This window comes from Dipodomys ordii, unplaced genomic scaffold (assembly GCF_000151885.1).
Source record: "Dipodomys ordii isolate 6190 unplaced genomic scaffold, Dord_2.0 Scaffold94, whole genome shotgun sequence".
Classification (NCBI taxonomy): Eukaryota; Metazoa; Chordata; class Mammalia; order Rodentia; family Heteromyidae; genus Dipodomys; species Dipodomys ordii.
This window is the reverse complement of record NW_012267310.1, coordinates 384,167-409,474: the sequence shown is the minus strand read 5'-3', so window position 1 is coordinate 409,474 and position 25,308 is coordinate 384,167. Positions and strand designations below refer to the sequence as shown.

The 25,308-nt window shown below is 42.8% G+C and overlaps 2 protein-coding genes across 2 annotated transcripts in view; one reads left to right on the top strand and one right to left on the bottom strand.

Moving 5' to 3' along the window:
* Map3k15 (mitogen-activated protein kinase kinase kinase 15) overlaps window positions 1–11,811 on the top strand; it is a 108,192-nt gene extending 96,381 nt beyond the window's left edge. The window contains exons 20-30 of the mRNA XM_013026501.1: window positions 728–911; window positions 1,650–1,815; window positions 2,277–2,451; window positions 3,226–3,411; window positions 3,963–4,068; window positions 5,636–5,742; window positions 5,785–5,849; window positions 9,313–9,425; window positions 10,812–10,912; window positions 10,995–11,071; window positions 11,704–11,811. Coding sequence (XP_012881955.1) covers window positions 728–911; window positions 1,650–1,815; window positions 2,277–2,451; window positions 3,226–3,411; window positions 3,963–4,068; window positions 5,636–5,742; window positions 5,785–5,849; window positions 9,313–9,425; window positions 10,812–10,912; window positions 10,995–11,071; window positions 11,704–11,791 — 1,368 coding nt within the window. The 3' untranslated portion in view covers window positions 11,792–11,811. The remainder of the gene's footprint in view (window positions 1–727; window positions 912–1,649; window positions 1,816–2,276; window positions 2,452–3,225; window positions 3,412–3,962; window positions 4,069–5,635; window positions 5,743–5,784; window positions 5,850–9,312; window positions 9,426–10,811; window positions 10,913–10,994; window positions 11,072–11,703) is intronic.
* Window positions 11,803–24,687, bottom strand: Pdha1 (pyruvate dehydrogenase (lipoamide) alpha 1). The gene is made up of 11 exons (XM_013026502.1): window positions 24,512–24,687; window positions 21,722–21,781; window positions 20,763–20,936; window positions 19,753–19,879; window positions 19,113–19,204; window positions 18,376–18,468; window positions 16,081–16,236; window positions 15,736–15,807; window positions 14,873–14,940; window positions 13,374–13,482; window positions 11,803–12,902 (listed from the first exon to the last, which is right to left on the bottom strand). The coding sequence occupies exons 1-11, from the start codon at window positions 24,566–24,568 to the stop codon at window positions 12,738–12,740; spliced, it is 1,173 nt and encodes a 390-aa protein (XP_012881956.1). The 5' UTR covers window positions 24,569–24,687; the 3' UTR covers window positions 11,803–12,737.
* Between the last annotated feature and the right edge of the window lie 621 nt (window positions 24,688–25,308).

Here is a 25,308-nt window from a genome sequence, read left to right as displayed (position 1 = left end):
GCCATTCAGCTGAGCAGTTTATAAATACAGTGCCTCTTGATCGATGTCATCGCTTTCAACATTCTCGCCCTCCCTCCCCACCTACTCCTTCCCCCACTTTTCTTACTTTTCAGGATTTGTTTCCATTTAATCAAGCAATTTATGTATACAGTGCATCTTGATCTGTGTCATCCTTTTAACATCTTCATCCCCCCCTCCCACTCACCCCTTCCCTTATTTTTCTCAGTTCCGTGGCATATGCAATGCATTCTTGCCGGTGCCAATAAATCTAGAAGTAAACACACTGGGTGGCACCTAAGTGGTTATAAATGAATTAACTAAAGTATAATAGAATCTATGGAGAACACAAGTAGTATAATTATTTTTTAGAAAGACTAAGCCACAGCCTTACAAAATGAATACTAGGAAATAGGTACTTGCAAGGGGGGGGGCGGATTTCAATAGGAGAGGGGTAGAAGAATGAACAGGGGAAATGAGTACAATACTGCCACAATCTCTTGATCAAAGCCAAGTCACAGACAAGGGGTTTGGATGAGGAACTAGACTCGGCCAAGGGATGTGAGGCGCGCGGGTAGCACCTTGCAGAGGGATGTTATAGCGGCGCATCATCGGGGCTGTTGTGCTCCAGCTCCTCATGGGATGATAAGTATGGGAGCTTTCTGTTATGGATGTGTGCACCCGACTTCACGTGAAGCCCACTGATACATCACCTCTCCATCCAATGTAGGTGGGGATGTTTAAGATTCACCCTGAGATTCCAGATTCCCTGTCAGCTGAGGCCAAAGCCTTCATCTTATGCTGTTTTGAGCCGGATCCTCACAAACGGGTTACCGCTGATGACCTCCTCAGACAGAATTTCTTAAGGCAGGTGAACAAAGGCAAGAAGAGTCGAATCGCTTTCAAGCCATCAGGTGAGACCTACCTATTTGATTTTGGAGGGTGAGGGACACCCTGGAGCTTCTCTGTTCAGAAGGAGGCCTCGCTCCCCAGATTGCTGAACATCCTGGGTCAGGCCCATTTGTGAAGAGTAGCAGGGCTGGCGTTGCAGGTTTGTAGAGACAAATAAATGTCCCCCCACCGTCTGACAGTGGCCCAGAGAGCCTGACAGGTGACTATGACCCCTGCCACCTTGTTAAAGACTTTGAGGACTGTGAGACGAGTGATGGCAAGAAGTCATCTGCCTGGAGTTGTATCTTTCCCACCTGCAGAGCCTGGGGCTTAGTGTTGGGGGCTTAGCCTGCCATCCTGGTCTGACCTTGACCTTGATTAAAGGGCGGTGTTGGGGAGGGTTTCCTGTGGTGATTGTCTTGTGAACCAACCGAGTCCCAGTGACATCTTGTGGAGCTGTGACATCCGGGTTGACAATGCCATGAGTAGCCTCTGAAAAGGAAGCCATTTGTCCTCTTCTTCCCTAGTGTGCGTGAGTCAGAAACCACACGGCCTGGCTCTGCAGCTTGCTCATTAGAGCTCAGCCCTAGACTCCTTATATTGATGTGGCTCATAGAGCCCTTTCCAGGCCAACATTTTCACCAGGATTCCACTTGGGGTCTATGCCTTCTTGTAGAGCAGCACAGGCTTAGCAAGCCCTGAAGTGGGTGTTCCGTTCCTTTCTGAGCCTCCCCACTTCCTGTCTGGCTCTCTTCCCGCAGAGGATGTCAAGGGCACCACCAGTGTCCTAGCCTTGCCTTCGCCAGGGGAGCCCGTGGGCAGCAGCAGCAGCGAACATGGCTCCATCTCCCCTGACTCTGATGCTCAGCCCGATATATTCTTCGAGAAGGTCCAAGTGTCCAGACCCCAGCTCAGCCAACTTCTCAGGTATCATGTCCCTTGAGTCCTTCTGCAGTGGGCCTACGAGGGGAGGGACAGCATTCCTTAGTGACACCATCCTGATGACTACAAAAGGCATCAGCTTGCTTTCTGCAAGGCTGCAGTTGGCCAGGGGCAAGCAAGGAGTTTGTTCCTAGCTGTCCATTCTCCTTTATGGCCCTCTCTGCTCCCACATCTCCCTCTTCTTTCTCCCTTCCCCCTCCCCTGCCCCTCCCTGCTTATTCTCCTTCCTCCCCCCTCCCACCCTTTTTTAACCTCTCTTTCCCTCAGGTCTCCCTCCTCCTCCCTTCTCTTGCCCTCCTCAAATATGGTTTTTTGGTGCACCAGCCCCTTCTGGCAGTTTCTTCCTCTAGAGCCTGGGGACTGCTGTGTATTCCTCCCTGCCCCTCCCCCACAGCATAACATGGGACAGACATGCATGAAGGGGTTGTCACCTATGTTGTCCACAGCGTTCCAGATGAGAACTCAGCCTTGGAAGAGCGGAATTCAGCTTCGTGCCCTGAAGACAGGGACCCAGGTCTCTTCCTGCTGCGCAAGGACAGTGAGCGCAGGTCCATTCTGTACAAAATCCTCTTGCAGGAGCAGGACCAGGTGGCTTTCAACTTGCAGGAGTGTGTGGCCCAGGTACTGGCCTGAGAGAAAGTGCTAATGCTTCTACCACCTGCCACCCCTCTACCCATATCCAGGTTCCCATTAGGTCTTCAGGGACCACAAGGTTCCATGTACCCACCCTGAAACATTTGCACAGTTGCAATAATCACCACTAGTATTTCCCCACATCCTTCCTTCCCCAACAAAAGAAAATACAAAGGAAAAAAAAATAAACACAACTCCATTGACACATGTATTTGTAGAGGGGTTTTCAGGCATGGGTGGGGTGGTGCTGTCCCCTGGTGGAATACAGGCCAAATAGCAGCAGAAAAGCCCAGGAAGCCAAAAGGCCTTCTACCTCTGGCTTCCCCTTCCCCTTATCTATTTTGAGTCCTAGGGGTGAGTTAACCTCTGGTTAAGATCAGGCTGAGATTGCTCTCAGAAGCTGGGAGAAAGCCCAATTCAAAGAAAATAGTTATGAAGGAAAACATTTTGAGTTTTAACTGGGACACAGTAGTGGCAAATTGGTCCCTCTTATTCTGGATGGGGAACATTATTTTAGGAGCGGTCACTGCCCTTTTATGGCTTCTGACAACATCATTGATGAGGGCTAATGAGGGGTCAAACCATTCATAAGGGGAGTTTAATGCTGAGGGTGTGTGCTCACTAGGAACAACAGACCAATAAGGAAGAACCATTAGCAAATGGGCATTCTAGTTTCCCACAATGCATGTTAAATTTTCTACCCCCCCCCCTGCATTCACTCAATGCAAATGACTCATGTTTATTGTGTCTGTTTTCGGTCAGAGTGCGGAAGAGTTTCATCTCTCAATTGGCCACATCAAGCAAATAATTGGGATCCTGAGGGACTTTATCCGCTCCCCAGAGCCCAGGGTGTTGGCATCCACAATATCAAAGCTAAAAGTGGACTTGGATTTTGACAGCTCGTCCATCAGTCAGATTCACCTGGTCCTGTTTGGATTCCAGGATGCTGTAAGTGTTCAATCAGTACATGCTAGAATTCATCCACCATATATCTGGCACTCCATTTCTTCTCATGTTTACCCCTGAACTCTGAATTTCAGCAACTCTTTCTAAACACTGAGTATGTAGGTACAGGGACCTCTTCTTGGTGAATGGGCCAGTTGTCTGCCTGGATGTGAGTTCCTCCCGGCATGGCTGGTTCATCTTTAAGTCCTAAGCCCTCATGCCTGTCACATAATAGATGCTTAATTCTCAATTAAAGGTCCCTGTGGCTGTGGCTCAAGTGGTAGATTCCAGACTCGAGCCAAAAAAGAGAAAAAAAAAAACCCAAAGAGGCCCAATGAGGTTGATTTCATTGTTGTGCCCATCTGTTAGATCCCAGCATGGCTTAGGGTCAGCCTAGTGTGTGTCTCATTTAGAAGAAATACATGAGGCAGAAATCCAGGGCAGCATGGCTAAAACTGAATCTCAGAGAGATTGATCTTAAACAAGTTAGTATTAAGAACTCATGTTTCTTAAAAGTATAACAATAGAATCATCTGAGTTTTTGTGATTTTTAGGTGAATAAAATTTTGAGGAACCACTTGATTAGGCCCCACTGGATGTTTGCAATGGACAACATCATCCGCAGAGCAGTCCAGGCGGCCGTCACCATTCTCATCCCAGGTATGTGCCTGCGAAGACCAGATGTTTTTGGCAAAGACCAGAAACATCTTCTGCATTCAATAATTCAATAATTGTTGCTTTCTCAGCTGGGCACTGGTGACTTATGCCTGTAATCCTAACTACTTGCTACTCAGGAGGCTGAAAAATGATTGCTGTTTGAAGCCAGGCTAGGAAGAAAAGTCCATTAGGATTCTTATTGCCAATTAACCAGCAAAAAGATGGAAGTGTAGCCAGGTACTGGCAGCTCATGCTTGTAATTCTAGCTACTCAGGAGGCTGAGATCTGGGGTTGTAGTTCAGAGCCAGCCCAGTCAGGAAAGAAAAGCCAGAAGTGGAGGTGTGATTTAAGTGGTGGAGTGCCAGACTTGAGTGAGAAAGCCGAGTCAGAGTGTGAGGCCCTCAATTCAAGCTCCCACACTGGCACATTCACACCCAAACAATGTTGCTTCTTCTTTTCTGTCTTGTCTTTATACTTCCCTGCAGTCAAGTGGATACCATCATAAATCTCTTCCGGGTCTGTCTATGGTAAGAAAAATTCATGATGCCCCAGGTCTAATAATGAAGGTATCGGATCTCGAAAGGGAGTGCGTAGCTTGAGGGCAGGTATCTGCCCAGTCCCCAGGGACCCACATCACTGTGCACACTCACCAAATCTTGACAAAAGTTGATAATTAAATGTCTGCTTTCTCTCAACCGTAGGCCTTTTAGGACCCAGCTCTGTAGCCCACACCTGTAATCCCAGGAACAAGGGAGTCAGAGATTGGGAAGATTGTGGTTTGAGGCTACACTCACCAAACATGTGAGGCCCTTCAAAAAAATAACTAAAGAAGCCGGGTGCTGGTGGCTCATACCTATAATCCTAGCTACTCAGGAGGCTGAGATCTGAGGATCACAGTTCAATGCCAGCCTGGGCAGCAAAGTCCATGAGACTCTTTATCTCCAATAAACCACCAGAAAACCAGAAATGGTGCTGTGGCTTAGGTGGTAGAGTGCTAGCCTTGGGCTGAAGAGCTGAGGGACAGTGCCCAGGCCCAGAGTTCAAGCCCCATGACTAACCAAAAACAAACAAACAAACCCAAACACACACACGCACACACACACACACACACACATACACACACACACAAAACTAAAGATCCAACCCAGGGTCTGGTGCTTGCTTAACAAACAGTCCCTCTGAACTCCACCTCCAGCCTTAATCTTGGGTTTTTCTATTTTCTTTTTGAGATGTTAGAGTAGCTTCTCTTGCAGTGAGAGGGTCCTCTTCCCCGTGAAGGGAAACTTTAGAACCATCTGTGGACATTGTCCCTTCCTCCCTTTACACTGGAGAGAGAGATAGAGACACAGACACTCTGAGACACACAGAGAGAGGTGGGGGAGAGATCATCTTTCTAAGCCACAGAACCAGGCGAAATCATGCTGTCCTTTTATAAAGTCAGTAATCCCCTGAATGAAGTGTGGCAGCAGTCAGGCCAGCCTCTGTGCTGCCTAGTCTGCCAGCCTGGCTACACTAGGCCTGGGCCTCTGTTGAAATGTTATTTTGGTATCTGTGGTCTGTGATTTCACAGAGCTCCAAACCCACTTTGAGTCTGCCTCTGAGACTGAAATAGAGAAGGACCCGGAGGAAGTGGAAGGAGACTATCCGCCAGAGCACATGCCCAGTGGAGCCGAGCAAGTGGCATCCAGAGGAAGCAGACCTTGTTCAATGATGGTCCAGGTGACCCAATCCCACCTCCAGCACCTGCGCCTCCAGCTGAACAGTCTCAGGCAGGAGAGTCACAGGTGAGGAACTTCTGTGCCCTTCACTGAGAGGAGCAGGGGGATGATCTGAACCAAAAGACAGCTGCTTAAGAGCCTCACTTAGGCCTCAGGGGGAAAAAACAAATCAACCAAAAAAAGGATCCTCACCACAAATGAACTGAAGTGTACATTGATGCGTTGGCAGCTTCAACTGGGGGACTAATGAAATGCTTTCTTTCTTCTTTCTTCCTTCTTCATCTTTTTTTTTTACTTTCAAAACAATTTATACATTACAAAATACGAACTGAGAAAAGGGAAATGATTCTTAAAAAAATAGAAAAATTAACTCCAGTTTAATAATTCATTCTTTCACCCCATACAAAGTGATTAACTTTTTTCACCATGTATTTAATCATTTATTCAATAATCTACCTAACTTTTCTGATCATTTTAGACCACTCAAAATCTCTTTCATCTTTGAACTTTTACAACACTTGTTACTTTCTTGTACCTTTCAACCCACTATTACTATTAGAGCCACTTGGATATATTACTCTTTGCTCCTGCTAAATGGTAATCTCCATGCTCATTAACTTTTCCTAACATCAATCCTGTGCTATGCCTACATACTTGCTGAACAAATGCATGAAAGAAAGAATGAGTATGGTTAGTTTGGCAGATCAATTTATCTCAACATCCAAAAGGTACTATGTGTAGGTTTAAAATTATAATGAACTTTTTTCTTTTTTTGGTGCTGGTTCTGGGCTTGAACTCAGGACCTGGGCACTGTCTCTGAACTTTCTTGCTCAAGACAAGTGCTCTAGCACTTGAGCCACAGCTTCACTTCCAAACTTTTGAAAGCCAATTAGAGATGAGTTTCATGGGGCTTTCCTGCCCAGGCTGGCTTCAGTGATCCTCAGATCTTAGCCGATCTTAGCCTCCTGAGTAGTTAGGATTACAGGCTGGAGCCACCAGGAATGCTTTCTTTTAATATGAGGAGTCAGAGGTTTGAGTGCCTTGCCACAGGCCAGACAGAAATCTGCCATTCTAAAGGCAAAAGCAGAAGTGGAGTTGTGAGCCAAGTGGTAGAGCATTATCCATAAGCAAAAGAGCTAAGGGAAAATGTGAGGCCCTGAGTTCAAGCCCCAGTACCAGCACACACTTCGCAGTTCTACCTTCATGAAGGTGGGGCCCCTGCAGAAGTAGTGGTCTGAGGGTCAGATAGCACTTAGCGTATGGCAGTAGAGGCCAGAATCCTAACTTTAAGGAAGTTTGCCTGTTCAGCATGGCTTCCTGTTTGCCATGATCCCTTAGCTGGGTGTTAATGGATTGCTTTCCTAAGCAGGGGACCCTGGCATCAACATAATGTTGCAAGTGCACTGGCCTGTTTCATTCACTTCTTGGTATATAGTAGGAAATCATTTAAGTATTTGGACTGGAGAATCACATCACCAATGAGCTTAAAAAATATGTAGTCCAGGGCTGGGAAGCTGGCTCGGTGGTAGAGAGCTTGCCTTGCATGCCTGAGGCCCTGGGTTCGATTCCTCAGCACCACATAAGCAAAAAGAAAAAAGCTGGAAGTGGTGCTGTGGCTCACGTGGTAGAGTGCTAGCCTTGAGCTGAACAGCTGAGGGACAGCGCTCAGGCCCAGAGTTGAGACCCCACGACCGGACCCAAAAAAAAAAAAATGTAGTCCACAATTATAGCAAACTAGTTGGTGCTTATTCCAAATAATGGTGTTGCTTTAATATCACTGGTCATGCTGATTTTTATTTAGCAGAGATTCTGGATGAACCTTTGGCTGAACATCTGGATGAAAGGCTACATATACCCCCTGGGATCTCTTAAGTTTAATCATAGGCAAATCTAATCATTTCTTTTTTAAGGATGTAGAATTGTAATTAAGAGGTAGTGGCAGCAAAAATTCCAAAGTTTTAAAAGATGACAGCTATGAAAGTGGGTGGTAAAACTTGGCATTGTTTCAAAACTTCTTCCCAGTAACGTTTGTAATTACCCAATTCATGCCATGTTATGTATGGATTCAAAGGTCATTCCTCTCCACTGTTCATTTATTTTCTAGCCTCAGTAGTTGGTTAAACATCAGTCAGCATATTAATGCAAATGCCTAATAAACATGCAGCCTGCGTGTCCTTGTTGGGGAGCCTTGGCTGTATGGTTAGGGACAGAGCTGAAGGATGGCTCTTATTGAACAAAATGGTGCGAGGGAATAGCTGGTCTGTAGTGAGGGACAGACCAGAACCATTTGCACAGAATAGACAGTCTCTTTAGATGCGAAGTCCAGGGCAGCCATTTTGGCCACAGAATAATTCCAGGAGAACCCATGTTCTCAGCTGTTTACATCTCATTGTAGTGATTTTTCAGGGCAAGGTCAATAATTAACTTCAATAATTTAAAGTTGAGTGCTATTATTTCCTAGTTCACCAGCACAGATAATATAAATGGGTTAAAAGTGCATGGAGTTAGAACAAATTGGTTCTTTAAAAAAATATTAGGTACATGAAAAAAGAAAAAAAAAAGCTGATCTTGCCAACCCTGCCCCATAGCTCTGCTACCTGCACTGGCATAGGGGGAGGGGCACAATTTGAGCTCAGCTGTGCCAAGACCTACTTTTCTTTCCCAGTATCACCAGGAGTAAACTGGAAGTCAGGAGACTGTCCTGATGGTTCACTCCAGGTCGGCCTGGGTCACTCTAGGTGAATTCATTGTTTCGGTCCTGTCATGTCAGCTTTAAGGCCAGGCTTGGAAGACATGGCATTTTCTCTGACAAGGGTGATGAGTCTGAAATGACACAACCCACAGACGGCAAAGAGCACAGGCCTGGCTCTGCAGTAAGTGCTCAGCCGCTTTGCTCCTCTGCCCCCAGCTCCTAGCTCTGAAGCAGTCTCCTTGGTTTAGCTCCCTCGGGAAGGGAGATTCCTGAGGTCACTTTTTTTTTTTTTTTTTTGCGGGAGTGGGTGTTGGACGTGGGGCTTGAACTCAGGGACTGGGTGCTGTTTCTGAACTTTTACACTTAAAGCTAGAGCTCTACCACTTTGAGCCACAGTGCCACTTCTGGTTTTCTAGTGGTTAATCAGAGATAATCTCACACTTTCCTGCCCAGGTTGGCTTCCAATTGCGATTCTCACTCAGATCTCAGCCTTCTGAGTAGCTAAGATTACAGGAATGAGCCACCAGTGTCTGGCTAAGGTCACTGAGGTCACTTCTTGGAGGGGACTAATTACTTGCGTCACTTCCCAGAAGCCTGAACTTTCTATTACATGTAATTTCAGGGGACACATACATTCAGTCTATTGCAAAAAGATGAGCACTGGTCTTTGTTAAGAGGAAAAAAATGTAAGGGAGGTTTGTCTGTACAGGCTGAAATAACATATCTGCTTCTATGGGCTGACTGTTAGGATTGACTTTAAAAAATCAATCTCTAATGTCCAATAACTGAATAGTGTTGGGTTCTCTCTGATTAACTGCCTTATTTTTTTCTTTAAAGACTTTTGGAACACCTGCTTCAAAAAGAGAGAGAGTACCAGAAACTTCTACAGCTAAATCTAGAACAGAAAACTCAAGAATTGTATCGCCTTAAGTCACAATTCAAATCTGATGGTGAGTCATTTTGCATTTGTTTGGACAAACTAAGAATTGAATATTCTAGTCAGTCTCAAAGCAGTGGGTTATGATGTATTTTACTCAGTCTTAAAAGGAATTACTGATACATTTAACACCATGGATAAATTGGAAATGCAGTTCACTAAGTGAAAGAACCAACAGGTATTCTTAGGGAAGGTGGGGGTTGAAGTATGTAAAGTACCATATATATATAAATAGTAAAATTTACTATTTTGTTCATTTATGCTGAGTTATGCTAGGATTATTTTGTTTAGCAATGATTTCTCATGAATATCCATGTCCTCATTTTTGTTTGTGTGTGCTGGTACAGGGGCTTGAACTCAGAGCCTCTGTTAAACACTTGACTTTTTCACTCAAGACTAGAGCTCTGTAACTTGAGCAGCTTGCAGCTTTTTGCTGTTTAACTTGGCGATGTCTCACAAACTTTTGGCTTCAAACCCAGATCCTCATATCTCAACCTCCTGAATAGCTAGGATTATAGGCATAAGCCACCAGCACTCATCTCCACTACTGCAAAAACAAAGAAACCCAAAACAACAAAAAGCTTCATACTCTTATTCCATTCCCATGGACAAAATTATAATGACAGAATCTGAGCGGAAAAGAAGGGGGATAAATTATGAAAGGACACCATGAGAACCTTTCAGGATAATGGAAATGTTTGTGTCCTGATTGTAGTAGTAGTTCATGACTGTGTGTGTCAACAAAATACCTAAGAAAGTTGGGTGCAGTGATGTACACCTATAACCCCAGTTCTTGGGAGGCAGAGGCAGAACTATATTTTAAGATTCTGGGTAAACAAAGGAGGAGTCTGCAATGCTTGATAAGAAATGTACTCATTATCTTGCCCATGTAATTGTAACCCCTCTGTACAGTATGTTCACAAAAAATAAAAATTTAAATTTAAATTAAAAAAAGATTGATTCAAAACAAATTTTTCAATACATATTTGTGAATATATATATATATATACTTTAAAGGCACTGTTTACTGGCTAAATTATGCCTTAGCAAACTACCCTTTTTTACTGTATGCACCTTAAAAAAAAAACCCTGTAGGCTCCCTCATGGAATGTGGAATGGATAAGCTGTATTATTGCAACCTATTTCCTCATTTGATTTCTGGTGTAGTTAGGGATATACTCCCTAAGAAAAGGTATTTTAGAGCTGACTATGCATTTAAGGTGAGACCAGTGAGGATTCTTTTCTCCAGAAAATAAATCTGATGATTATGAATTGTATAACACTTTATTAAAGCAGTTGAATGATACAAGTTTGAGTCAGCTTATTTGCACATCACAACCTTACTTTCAAGCATTTCATGGTTACAGGTTAAAACAAAACAAATTTTTCATCAATACAGGTAATACAGAAAATCCAGAACCCCTGCAGGGGCAGGGAACAGATAAAGAGCTTATAGACTGGTTGCAGCTACAAGGAGTGGATGCAAATACAATTGAAAGGGTAAAATTATAACCCCCAACTATTCCTATGATACTGTTTACAAGCTTTCTCTCTTACATATCATATCCAATTTCGGTTTCAGATTATTCAAGAGGATTATACACTTTCTCATATTCTTAATGATATCACTAAGGAAGACTTAAGATACCTTAGACTACGGTAAGATCTTCAAAACAGTTTGCGTATTTTTTTTTCTTGTGAATATCCTTTAAAATGATAATACAAATTAAGTGCTGCCACCTGCTCCTGGCTCCCTGAAATGAATTCAGTTTCCTATGTTTTACAACACCTTACCCATCCTCCTTCCAAAATCTGAAATTCTGATAGGTTCATGTTAGGAAAAGGCCAAGGTGAGGCCTGAGGTTCCAGGGCACTAGGCCAAGACCCTTCCTACAGCACAGCCTGTTCTTCTGTGCAAGGCATTTTATATTGCCACTTCTACACAGAGCCACTAAGAGTCGTGTATAGCATGCCATACCATTGGGGCACATGTATCACCTATACATATGAAGAAAATATACATTTTTGGAGATGGTGTTTGAATTCAAGGCCTTACACTTGCTAGGCCAGTTCTCTACTGCCTGAGCCATACCCTCCAGCCTCTGACAGTAACCCTCCCACATAGGTGGGATTACAGGTGTGTACCATTATGCCAATAAGACTGCATTGAGGAGTAGATGGCAAATCTAGAATGTATACTATGCCTTTTGCTACATGACTTCTACAGAATTGTTTTGGAATGGTTGATTTGAAACTCAGTTTTCCCATGCTAACTCTTGTTTGTTCTGCAGTGGTGGTGTCCTCTGCAGAATTTGGCACGCGGTCTCCCAGCACAGAAGACAGGCTCAGGAGTCCTCAACCACTGCAGATGAGGTTTAGTCACTGACAGCTAAGCCTGAGGACAGAGCAGGCAAATACCACACATTTGTGGTTAAAGCTTCTGTTCATGTGCCTAAGTTTGGAGTTTACCCAAGGAAAAACGAAGACCTACCATTGTTCAAAGACTGTCTTTACTGAAAAGTTTTAAACCTGTTATTTATAAATGTTTTAAAGATTTATAGAACTGTATGTAATGTGAACAGTGAGCCTTAGTTTTGATATCCCAGAGTAAAACGCTTATTAATTTTCTTTCATTATCAGCACACAAAGTACTTGCTGGAAAGATAAACCAAAGTGTGGCTAAATAATAGGCTAGCTGTCACTGTTTTAGGATATAAGTTATTCACTAATATAGTGCTTAGAGTTGGAAGGTAAAATTGATACAAATGTGCCTTTCATTTAAATGTGATGGAACTGCAATTTATGAAAATAACGTCATATTTATGTTGACTGTACAAATGGAGACAGAACTAAGTTATTTTGCATTTGAAATGGCTGTAGTCTTATTTTTAAATGGTAAATATTTTCACCTCTTACTTTGTTATAAAAATAAATATTGTGTCTTACTTTGGAGAAATGACTCAAGTAGCTGCTATCCTATGTAGATGAGCCATGAATTAATCTCAGCATGCCTCAGTGGGTACAGGAATGATCCCAGAAAAGGGAGCAGGGGGTAACTTGGTAGAACTATTTTAGACCTATACAAATCCAACAGTCTTCATGATATTCACACAAAATATCTAAGTACTTAGTAACTTTCTCTAATGCAACAATGTACAACCAGCATGCATCACTTTCCCATTAATTTACATGCTACTTAGTCAACCATAATGAAAGTCTCCTAGATGTTCATTTGCTGGATATATTCCTTATTAGTCTTCCTTAAAGTTGATAACACTGAGTTCCTTACAGTCGTCGACAAACAGCCCATGATTACAGTCTACCATTAACTGACTGACTTAAACTTGATCCACTGGTTGGCACCACGCACTTCAAATGGTGGATCGCTGCTGTAGATGTGATAGCCGAGCTCTTCCAATGGTGGCTCAGGATCAGCTGTGGCAAACTGGGCAGCATCCTCAATTTCTTTCCTCACTTCAACATCAATTTCCTGAATATCAGATTACATTGTAAGAGAGTTTTGAATCAACAGCAGTGTCAGTACCAACTAGTTCTACTCAGACCTGCTGCCAGGGTCACTTGAAGTAGAAGTATCAACTATTGATGGTTTTAAAGATTGTAAGATACTCTAGGGATAATTTATGAGTTAAAAATCCAAAGCACATTATTTTAGGAAAATACTTTTAAGAAAACTGGGGAGAAGGGTAAAGACTTTTTTGCCAATCCAATTAATGTCCTTTCAGAGCACATGCTTTCCTACTGACTCAGGTCACTACCCACCAAGTCCTAATAAAGAACAGATTTCAGAATTAATGCTCCATCTCAACACTTTCAGAGCTTGGACAAACACCCAGGACTGTGGCCATGAAGGGATGGTGACAGTTTGTGAGGGAAAAACTTGATTGTGAGAAAGGAGAACCAATTTTTTAAAGCCAGACTTAAACTACTAGAGCAACTATACCTTCAATTCTTCAACACTGGCCAGATTGCTATTCACCATTCTATCCTTGAGAAGCATAATAGGGTCACTCTTACTTCTTACTTCCTGAATTTCTTCTCGTGTACGGTAACTGTGGGGAAGGAGAGGCGGTTAGAGATAGGTGAGAAGAGTTCCTGTGGGGCAAACAGCTTAGTGAAATACAAGAGTGTTTCTGTAAGGAAAAGGCACATTAATACTGATACTACTATGGGAATAGCAAGGGGACACCTAACCAAGGCAGCCTAGTGGCATTTAAGAACTTCTTGCATCTTTTATGGAAACTGTAACACGCAGGACTTCTCCAGCATTCTGACAAGAAGGCTCAAGTTTTGGTTTGGTGTTTCAAAAGGGGAATAGGGTATGAAAGAAGTGTTACCTGTCCGACTACTTGGCACTCATTTATTTTTACACAAGTGGGAGAACAGTGGTGAGAATTACAGACTTTGAGGCATTAGAACATCAGCAGAAAAATATACATGCATTGCCTTTCTCTCTAAGACTGCAAAGAAGTATGGCTAGCAAAAACTTAGGGGCTAGATTTTTCTGACTCTCGATTCTGTAATTCTTTTCCTACTGCACCTGAAACAACACCAAAAAGGAAGAACTACCATTTCTAAGACCAAATAACACAAAATGCCCTTTTCTACATACTGTGTTGTTTACATGTGTACCTTAATTCATTCTACACAGCCTTGTTTATTTTGACCAAGTTGACTTCTTCTAATTCTATCAAACCATCATTTGCAGAATTATGTGCTAGAGCTATGTGAAAAAGGGAAACTCTGATCTTCCTGTATCACCTAGCTCTTTTGATTGATCTATCTCAATTTACTGAACAACCCATGTGTTTTCCAGAACTTCCCCAAACCCCAGGCCTCTGCAGGGAGTGTTGCAATGCATGAATTTAGGCTAATGTCTATCATAAACTAAATGCCACCAAATATGCTCATCTATCAGTAGATTTGTTTTCAGTTAGTTTCTCTCTGTAGTTTAGTTACAGGCCATGTGTAGAATTACTGTTCATATCAACAAACTATGTATTGTGAAGATTTTTTCAGAATGCTTTCTATATCAGAAGCAATTTATTAGAAGGAAGCTTTAAGACTAAGTCAAATTTGTTACTTGATGCTAGTGAGACTAATTTCACTAGTCAAATGAACTTTTATCTGATTTCAAAAGTAAACACTGAAATGCTCTTCCTTTTCATGTAAGTAACACTAATCAAAGCTTACCCAATTTATTTTAATTTTCTTGTTGGTCGTGGGGCCTAAACTCTGGGCCTGAGTGCTGTCCCTCAGCTCTTCAGCTCAAGGCTAGCGCTCTACCACTTGAGTCACAACACCACTTCCGTTTTTTTCTGCTTATGTGGTGCTAAGGAATCAATCCCAGGGCCTCATGTATACGAGGCAAGCACTCTACCACTGAGCCACCTTCCCAGCCCGCCTACCCACTTTTGAATCACAGATTACCCGTGACTCTACCTGACTCCAGGGTCACTCATGCTGTGTCCATGGTAACGGTAAGTCTGCAGCTCCATCAGGATAGGTCCCTAAAATGAACCCGTAAATGGTTAGATAAGACAGAAGGAATAGAGCGCCAATGATTCCCAGCCTCAAATGGATGTCTTATCAGATATGCAAATGAGTTGGCAATAATTGGTTAACTGATTTTTAATTTTTTTTCATTATTGTACAGAGGGGTTTATGTGGTATTGGGGAATGAAACTCAGGGCTTCATGCAAGCTAGGCAAGCACTCTACCACTAAGCCACCTTCCTAGCCATCCTTCTCATTTTAAAAACAACAGAAAAGTAAGCCACTGGGGTGTGCATACTATTAAACTTATCCTAGTGATCAAAGTAAACTCTTTAGGTCAACCTCACTGTTCCCCTCTTCCTCACTGCCATTTGTATACTAAAAAATAAAGATCCTCAAGACCAAAGCAGAAACTAAGATTACACATGTCAGTCTTGCTATTATAATTTGTGCAAAATTATCAAATGCCTTAGTATATAAGCACAGTTCTTGGCTGGGCACTGTGGGGAAAGCCCAATCTGATAAGTCAAGGGTTGTAGGATAAATAATGAGAAGGGACACAATTAAACAAAAGGTAAAAACAGATGGTCATGAACACAGAGGCAAGGGAGCACTAAAGAAAAAGATTTATAGGAGGTGTGTTACCATGATCATGCTATTCATAGAGGGACCCCAATTGCTTGCCTGGACTCTTTCTTTATACACATCACTTAACAGCTACCTCTGGATTGCTACAATGGCTATGTGGGAAGCCTTCTGTTAAGCTCAAACCTGCTGTCACAGGAAGACAAAGTCTTTGGAGTGGCTTACCTTCCCAGATCTACAATAGGCAGCTGCAAACTTCGTGGCCTCTCGGACACACAAGATATCCATTCCATCTACCTGCGAATAAAGGTGAAAGGGGCAAAAAGTAAGTCGAACTGTCCAAATCCATTTTCCTTCTTTTCTAGGTCTGGAGATCAAACTTGGGATCCTGCACATGCTAGGGAAGCATTCTACCACTGAGTCACAGTCCTAGCCCTCACATTTTAGTTTATATAATCTGTTCATATGTAAGCAAACCAAACTCAATTTTGCCAAGGTGCTCAACAGCATGCATAAGGGCACCTAGCTGACAGGGAGTAGTAGCCTTGGCTATCCAACAATTGTCCTTACCCTCAGCCCAGGGATAAAGTCTCCTCTCTTGTAGTAATCAGTACTGGCTGCTGCTCTCTCAACAGACGTTCCCATTCCATAGCGGTTATTCTCACAGATGAAAATGCATGGTAATTTCCACAATGCTGCCATATTGTAAGCTTCAAATATCTGACCCTAGAAGTATTTATAAAACGTTCAAGTGGTTCCAGATTTCATCATCATCCATGGTTATAGAAAGGCTTTCATAAAGGCCAAAGACTCATTTTCTCAAAATTTCTGATGTGAATGAACTGTGTGTGTGTGTTCTGGGAGTGCTTGTGAGAAGGAGCAGGCATCATATTCTTGCAACTAAGGAAACTTACGAATCAAATCCTATTACCTGTTTTTTGTAGGACTAGTACTACTAGTACTACTGAGTTTATTGAAAAGAGGCTCAACATTTAAAAACAGGTGGCTATTTTACTGTTAGGCCTTATTTTTGTGCCATCCCGAGGGTTGAACTCAGGGCTTGAGTGCTGTCCCTGAGCTTTTTGCTTAGGGCTAGTACTCGACCAATTGAACTATAGCTCCACTTCCAGTTTTTTTGGTGCTTAATTGAAGATAGTCTTATCTTTAATAGACTTCCCAGCCTGGGTTGGCTTAGAACTGCATCCTCAGATCTCAGCCTCCTGAGTCACTAGGATGTAAGGTGTGAGCCACTGGTGTCTGGCTAGTTATGCCTTTTTTTTTTTTCTACAAGCCATTTGTTATTTATGCTTTTTTAATTGTCAAGCTGATGTACAGAGGGATTACAGTTACATAATTAAGGTAATAAATACATTTCTGGTCAAACTTGTTACCCCTTCCCTCATTTTCCTCCCTGCCAATTCCCCCTCCACTGTGTTATACAGATTATTTCCAACATATTGTCTTGTGTATATCACTGCTGCACTGATTCCCCACTTCTCCTTTGTCTCACCATTCTGTTGTTCCCTTTCTCTAATTCAGATAAATGTATATAAAATACCAGGGTACCAAAATCAAATACAGTGACAACAGGGGATATATCATAGGGGGAAGAACATACAAAAGAAACCAAAAATCAAATAGTACATTTAAAAAACAACAACAAAGAAAAACCTCGTGTCCATGTTTTTCAGTTCATTTCACTTAGAATCATCCATACATAGCTATTGAGCTATTCTATTCATCTGCTAAGATTTCAGTTCATTTCACTTAGAATCATCCATACATAGCTATTGAGCTATTCTATTCATCTGCTAAGATTTCCTAGATGTACGCTATTTACTGCAAATAAGAGAAACCATGGGCCCTATGTTTCTTTAGGTCTGGCTTCCTTCACTTAATATGTGCCTTTCTTTAAAATCTATCAGATCCAGTGGATAATCAGGGTAAACCAGCATCTAAGAATCAACACCAAATACAGGACCTCACCAAGTGCCTTCTGTGGATTGCTAATTATTCAGACCAAAAGAGAACAAGAAATGAACAATTAGGGCTCAGACACTATTATATGAATTTGACATTGTCTGAGCATCTAAGGTAATGGGTCTGTATGGTTCTATTCTGGTTTGCAATGGGTTCGAAATTTAAATTAGGGGGAAAAAGTCATCTATCACAGAGTACTTACAGAGCAAATGTGGAGCAAAGGTACCTCTTCAGGAATGTTTGCTTGTAAGACTGGTAAAATGTGTCACGTGTAACATGCTAACATGCTTATAAAACCAAAGTTCACTTGCTTTATGAAATGATCTTTCAACTAAAAAGCAAAAATCACCCTCTTCTCTTTCTCATCGGATCTGAATGCTGGTCTTGGTGGTCGTAAAGGAGGGAAAATGATAGTGAAGCTCGCTCATACTGCACTGCAGTCTGGCATAGCACATGAGCTTGTTTCAAACAGGATTAAAAAAAAAAAGCAAAAATCTTTTTCTTTAGCTCTAAGGTCTTGAATTCAGTCCTGCCATGCTCCCAATCTGTTTTTGCTCTAGTTATTTTTGTTAAATAGGTCTCGTATTTTGGCGGGAGCCAGCCTAGACCTCAATTCACCTACTTAAGCCTTTTGCACAAGTACACACATCACATTCAGCTTTTACTGGTTAAGATGGGATTTCTAGAACTCTGCCCTAACTGGCATGAAACCAAAATCCCCCAATCTCTAACTCACTTTCCATTCCTAGTCCCACTCCCATAGCTAGGGTTACAAGAGTGAGCCATGATGAGTGCAACTAAGCATTTCCTTACCCAATCAACTGCAGCTATTCAACACTTAGGAAATCTAACAATTGCTACTGGAAAGTTAAGAGACACACTTACCTGATTAGCAGCACCATCACCATATAGTGTCAAACAGACTTCATCTTTTCCATTATACTTACAGGCCAGAGCAATCCCAGCTCCCAGGGGTACCTAACATTAAGGACAACCAAGAAACGAACCACAAAAATCTGAGTTACGCTGTTAATTTTAACTCTTGGACAGAACTGGAGATGGAAATTTCACTGCTGCTACTAATTCCTCCTGCCCTAACCCTGTTTCTACACTCAACGGGCTATTTTCAACAAGTCAGGAAAGTAACATGAGTAATGACCATTTGCAAAGACATTTCTGTGCTCAAAGATCCAAACAATGAAACTTAAAGAGTCAGAGGAAGAAACTTAATTGTAAAATATGGATAACAGACCCTTACTAAATTAGACATAATTTTTCACCAATGCTCCATTTATCATTCACCAACTGGTGAGAGCAAGCTTTCGATTATTACTAGACCTGATAATCCTGACTGTCCCCATCTTCTAATTTGGCTCCAGAGTTAGCACTGCCTAGAAGCAGGTGGAAGCAGTAATTAATGTACTGAAATGTGAATTAAAAGGTGAAAGAATAGAGATTTAGCAGATCTTGTTTACTTACAAAACAGTAACAACCATATATCCAACCTACTTGTTAATTGCTCAAATAGCAAGGGAAGAGAAAATAAAGTTCTCTGGAGTAAGCAAATTTATGAAGACATGGGTCATGACCAAATCTACGGAAAGGTGTTCATCCTTCACTACCTGAGCTCCAACGATGCCATTGCCCCCGTAGAAGTTCTTGGCATACATGTGCATAGATCCTCCTTTCCCTTTAGCACAACCTCCTCTTCGTCCTAGAAATGGCAGTACACACACACAGACACATGAAAAACCAACAAGAAGCAAACCAAACCATGCCCCGTCTTTACTCTGAGACTAGTTCAACTGTGTCAGCATCTGTCCTTCCAAGGAAATGTTTTCTTATCTCTATCTCCAAGTCCTTTCCATGACCTTGCTCTCCAATCATTTAGTTGCATCATCCTAAATGTCTTTTTTTTTCTTTTTGGTCAGTTATTCACAGCTGACTTCTACACTGCTACACTCAACAGAGTAAAGAAACACATAGAAGGGACTACTAAAAAGATTTCTGGCTGACATACTTGAGGAATAACAAACCCCATCTGTCGAGTTAGCACCTAACTTTTTAAGAATTTTTACCATAAGGACCAGATGACCACATCAATGGTTAATATACTCAATAATCCATCAGGTACCAGAGCATCAGAGGGTTTTTTTTTTAACTCAGAAGTTTTTTTTTACTCTCCTAAGGGTTAGGATCTTAATGGGAGTTATCTGCAAATTCAATCCACTCACTCCCCCTTTCTGTAAACCCATAGCTAACCTGTTAGCTCTGCGAGAATTTCACGAACAGAAAGACCCCGAGTGAAGGTGAAGCCATGAGCCCGGTAGGCTGTGATGAGATGGTCTGTGGGGTTTATGCCAGCCTCCAGCCCCACACAGCAAGCTTCCTATAAAGGAAGAAGAAACTATGAGGCAACACGGTACCTGTTTCTGGATTAAAAATAAAGTTTCTGTTAGAGCCAGTGCTACACAACACTGGCCAACAGAACTTAGCATGAATAAGCACAGAAAGTAGCCATTCTTCACCAAAAACAGTGGAGACTCAAACCAGAAGCCATGAACTAAGAACCCACAGATGTGTTATTTCCTTTAACCTGTATGATACAAACAAGAAAATCCACATCATATCAACATTAAAATATTGAGGGAAAGGACTGGGGAGTGTCTCAAGCGACAAAGCACCTGCCCACCAAGTTCCAACACCAGTACCAGGAAAAAAACAAAAAACAAAAAACAAACTTGAGGTAAAGTCATATGAAAATCTTGAAACGTCTATCTTCTAGAAAAAACGAACAGGAAAACTTAGATCTATTCCCACATGGTACCAACCAGCTGCAATCAAGTCTGGGTGTCTCTGGGTGGGGCATGCCTGCCCAGTTCACCAATGGTCTCTGTCACCATTCTCCATGTTTTGTATACCTGGCCTTCTTAACTCATTCACTCTACCTAGCTGGGCCTGGTAGGCATTTGAATTTGTGATCAGCCAATGACCTAAACCCTAAAGCATCAAAGCAAACTAATAACTCTATATCCTAAGAATGTATATAGTTTAGATAGGATTGAGACAGCAGCAAGTTTTAAAATAGTGAAACTTAAAAGTAAATGCAAGAAATCAGCAATGCTCCCAGTGAATGAATACTTTAGCTTAAGCTTCACAGTGGATTTTGGCATTCTTGTTTTCAAATCCTGTTAACATTAAAGGCAGGCTAAAATCTGAAACGATATGCAAATACCTAAATATACATAGTTTTATTACAAATTTATCCTCACCTGACCATCACACAAGTGACAGAAACCACGAATAATTTTCTGTTTATACAGCTGATCAGCTTTTAACTCCATTCTGCGCACAGTCTGCATCATCCTATAGTATTTGAGCCCATCCTCTCTGGTGAGCACAGTTGTAACGGGAGGGCCTTCATCCAGTCGGTGAAGGTCACATTTCTGAAATGAAGGTGGTCATGCTGCAGTTACTACATCACAAACTCTGCTGACTCAATCTAAGATACAAATTTCACAAATAGCTTGCAAAACAAACAAAGAGTGTATCAGCAATGCTACAAAATGTTTCTAACTCCTTAAGTCTATACATCTCATTATGCAAAGGGATATGGTTTTGAAGGAAATTTTCTGAGGTGATTTTCACTGAAAACCCTTAGAAGTTAATTGAGGAATTATAGATTGAAAAATTTAAAAAAAAAAAACAACTAAAAAACAGAAGAACCGGACTGGGAAGGTGGCTCAGCAGTAGAGTACTTGCCACGCATGCATGAAGCTCTGGGTTCAATTCCTCAGCACCACATAAGCAGAAAAGGCTGGAAGTGGCGCTGTGGCTCAAGTGGTAGAGCACTAGCCTTGAGCTGAAGCGCTCAAGAACAGCACCCAGGCCTATAGTTCAAGCCCCACAACCAACCAAAAAAAATAATAAATTAATTAAAAATAAAAATTAAAAACCAGAAGAACCTTCTTATTCAAACGTTTAGCTGAATCATGTCCTGAATGTTGGAATAAGTTCCATTCCTTTTTTAACAACATCTCCACTCCTTTTCTGAACTACCAGCAAGCTGTTAAGATTAACATATTTTTGCTAAAGTTCTCAGAGCCTTTGGCTGTGGAACATTAGAAGAAAATGACTTTAAAAATACCAATATCAAAATGTTCTAAAGGTAAAAATATTATCAGAGTGTACCTGTGGAAAAATGATTAACCCAAGATTAAATACCGCTTACCTTAATTTCAAATGTAGCATCATTTGCAAAATTACGCGATGCCACTAGAACTCTGGTTGCCTAGGAAAACAAAAATATGCAAACAAATGTTTAATATTTAATGTCCATTGTTTTAGAAAGTCACTACTATAATCACCAGCAGGATGAAGTCATGGAAAGCCAGCCCCCAGATGCTGGCACTATGCCCGTATCTTCCTCATCATGATGTAAAACTAATCTATGCTTTGGCCAATGAAATACAAACCATATCCCTATCTGAGGGAATAAGAAAGGCAACAAAAATCAAACCCATCCACTTGGCCACTCCGTTTTCAAAGACATTATGGTGAGAATATAATAAAATAAATGGCCAGAGGAATGGATAATCTGTGAGCATTGTTTAGTTATGTTATTCTTGGTTATAACCTGATACCATTTATTTGAGCAATCTAAGGTTCACTTTCAAAATTATGCTTCAAACAAAACTGTCAGTCAATCTCTATTAGGGGCAAATTTTACTATTTTGTGACATAGATCTAGGAAGACAGGTTTCTTACTATTCGTAGTATGAGGTGAATACATTAGCAAGAAACATTTAAGATGGAAGCAAAGATATTTAACACTGACTTAAAAACAATGGATTTGAGTCTGCTATTTTGTAATTTGAGCAGCCTAAATCTTGTGTTGGCTCCTTCTGGAGGCAGAGGAAGGAGACATGTCCTCTGTAACAGTGTTTGTTCCTTGATGTTCAGTAGCATTTTTGAGGTGCTTGTTCCTTTTCACTGTTGAGGTGTGTAAGTTTCATAAAAAAGACTCTAGCTTCTATTCCTAGCTGAATCTCAATGTCATAAGCAAATTCTACCTTTGGCTAACAAATTTCTGCCTACAACCAAGGAACTATTATACAATGTTGAAAATATATCAGTATTACTCATGTTCAACTAAGAAGTGATATTCTGAGTACCTAGCCTAGTGTCTGGCACATATTACAAAAATAAATGTTGGCTATAGCATGAATGCATACCGAAAGAGTTAACAGCAAATGTGCTTTAGTTACAAGTCAAAAGCTAATATATTATCTCATGAGTGCTAGATTGTTCCCAAGTCTATGGAATCTGTAAAGCTGTACACTTCCTACCTTTTGAAATGCTTTGCCCCTATCAAGCAGAGTTACATCAAATCCTGGGGGAATTTCTAGAACCAAAATTACAAGTCAAGGCTTAGCAGTAGAGAAAACCAACACCATCTGAGTGTGACTAGAGGTCCAAGTGCTCCATGCCTAGGTATTATGGCACATTTAAAAGCTGGAATAGGGCTGGGAAGGTGGCTCAGTAGTACAGTGTTTGCCTTGCATGCGTGAGGCCTTGTGTTCAGCACCACATAAGCAGAAAAAGCCTGAAGGGATGCGGTGGTTCAAGTGGTAGAGTGCTAGCCTTGAGCTGAAGAGCTGAGGGAAAGCGCCCAGGCCCAGATCAGGTCCTACGACTGCACCAAAAAAACTGGAACCAGTCCTATTCTCTAACCCCAACCCTAAGATCAGTGTGTGCTTAAGAATGAAGGCAGTTTACTCTGGGTTCTAAGTGATTGCTGTGCAGCTGACTGCCAAGAAAAGCTCAGCTGTTGAGGGAGGGAGGAAGTTTGTTTTTGGCGTGCCTCACCCCATGTGAACCCAACTCCAAGCCAAGCACAAGTGTGCAACAAATGTGTAGCTAAATTTGACATTATGAAAACCAGAAGGCTGAGTAGGTGGCTCAGTGGTAGAGTGTTTACCTCGTATGCTTGAGGCCCTGGGTTCGATTCCTCAGCACCACATAAGCAAAAAGAAAAAAGCCGGAGTGGCACTGTGGCTCAAGTGGTAGAGCGCTAGCCCTGAGCTGAGGGACAGCGCCCAGGCCCAGAATTCAGGCCTCACGACCGACCAAAAAATTTTTATTTAAAAACCCAGAAATACTCTCCAAATATATGATACCTATAGGGTGCCAGGCACTACTTATGTGTAAAGGTTTATAACACATACCTCTCTTTGAATCTTCGTGCTAACCCCAACAGATAGAGCCTCTTAATCTCTACTTCAGAGATAAGGAGCCTGGGCCAAGGGACATGCTAACTACTTGGGAAGCTGAGATCTGAACCACGGCAGCTCGGGCAGTAAAGTCCGTGAGACTTGTACCTCAAGTCAAACACAAGAGTGCAGCTGTGGCTCAAATTGGTAGAGCTCTGGTCTTGAGCAAAAAAGCTCCGCTTCCCCCCAGGGGCGGCGTGCACGCACGCGCGCACACACACAGGCGCGCACACACTACACACTCTTCATTTCTCCTACTTGCTTAAGGGCGGGCGAGTCAATGACGAAGCTATGTCTAACTGGGCTTCTGGATTCCCAGCCCTTTTACTAGAATGTACTACACAGCCTCTAGGTCAAGAGTAATGGCACTAGGACGAGCGGAGGTCAGGGGAGACAGGTGGACACACAAGCCGCGTCTGTCCCTGGCGCCAGCAGGCGAGCCGAGCCCCCCGCGCGCCACGTGCAGAACTGAGAGCGGGGGTGGGGGAGAGGTGCGGCCGGACACCCTCCCTCTGCCCCCCTTCTCCCCCCCCCGCCCCCCGCGCGGACCCGGCCGACACCCGTGTTCCCCCGCGGCGCACGCGACCGCTTCACGCCGTCCCTCCCCGGGCGGAATGCGCGGCGACGAAGCGGAAATGAGAGTCCGCGGCTGTCCCCTGCCGCACCCCAGATCCCACTGGGAGGCCCCACTGTCCCCTCCCAAGCCCCGGGCCGGGCCCCATCCCGCCTGCTCGCTCAGGAAGTCTCACCGGCTTCTGGGCAACGCCCAACAACACGCGGGAGACGGCGGCGAGCATTTTCCTCATGGAGCGCCGAGAACGGCTGGAAGGAACGACTGGAAACCTCTGGAAGAGAAGGGCTTGGGAGTTACCAAGTCTCCTTCAGGCGCCCTGAACAGACGCCACGCCTTCAACGCAGTGAAGGAAGCGCAGTGACCTCATGCTCCAGCGCCAATCTACGGACCTATCAGGACGTCCCCTCGAGCTTTTCCCGCCCACCTGACGGGGTCTACAGCTTTTCGTTAGGCATTAGCGCCAGAGAGGGCGGAGCTGCGGCCCGTAAGACACCACGTGAGGAGGCGGGAACTTAAGGACGCGAGCTTAAGGAAGTAGGGAGGGGGAGGCCTTGCATTTCTCACCACCAGCTCTAGGGGGAGTGCGGCAAGCTTTCCTACACTTCCCCTGGTCCTACATTTGTAGTCTTGGTTCAGTACACAAAACGATGAAAATTAGCCACAGGGTCAGGCCAAAATATACGCCATCTAGTTTCTAAAAATTGTTCCTCCCAGCTTTAAAACACAGTTGGGAACCACTGACCTTAAGTACTTGAGAATCCCAAGACTGATTCCCGACTCCCCCAACTAAACCCAGAGAATGCCGATTATATAACAACTACAGCTTAGCCTTAGGGCTTTATTAGTGCTTTGTGTAGGTGCTAATGGTTTGTTGTTGCTTTGGACGCTAAACTGGAGCTTGCTTTCCGCAGCATTATTTTGATCCACACCTCTAGCCTTGCTTTTTACCAGTAAATTGGAGATGGAATCTTG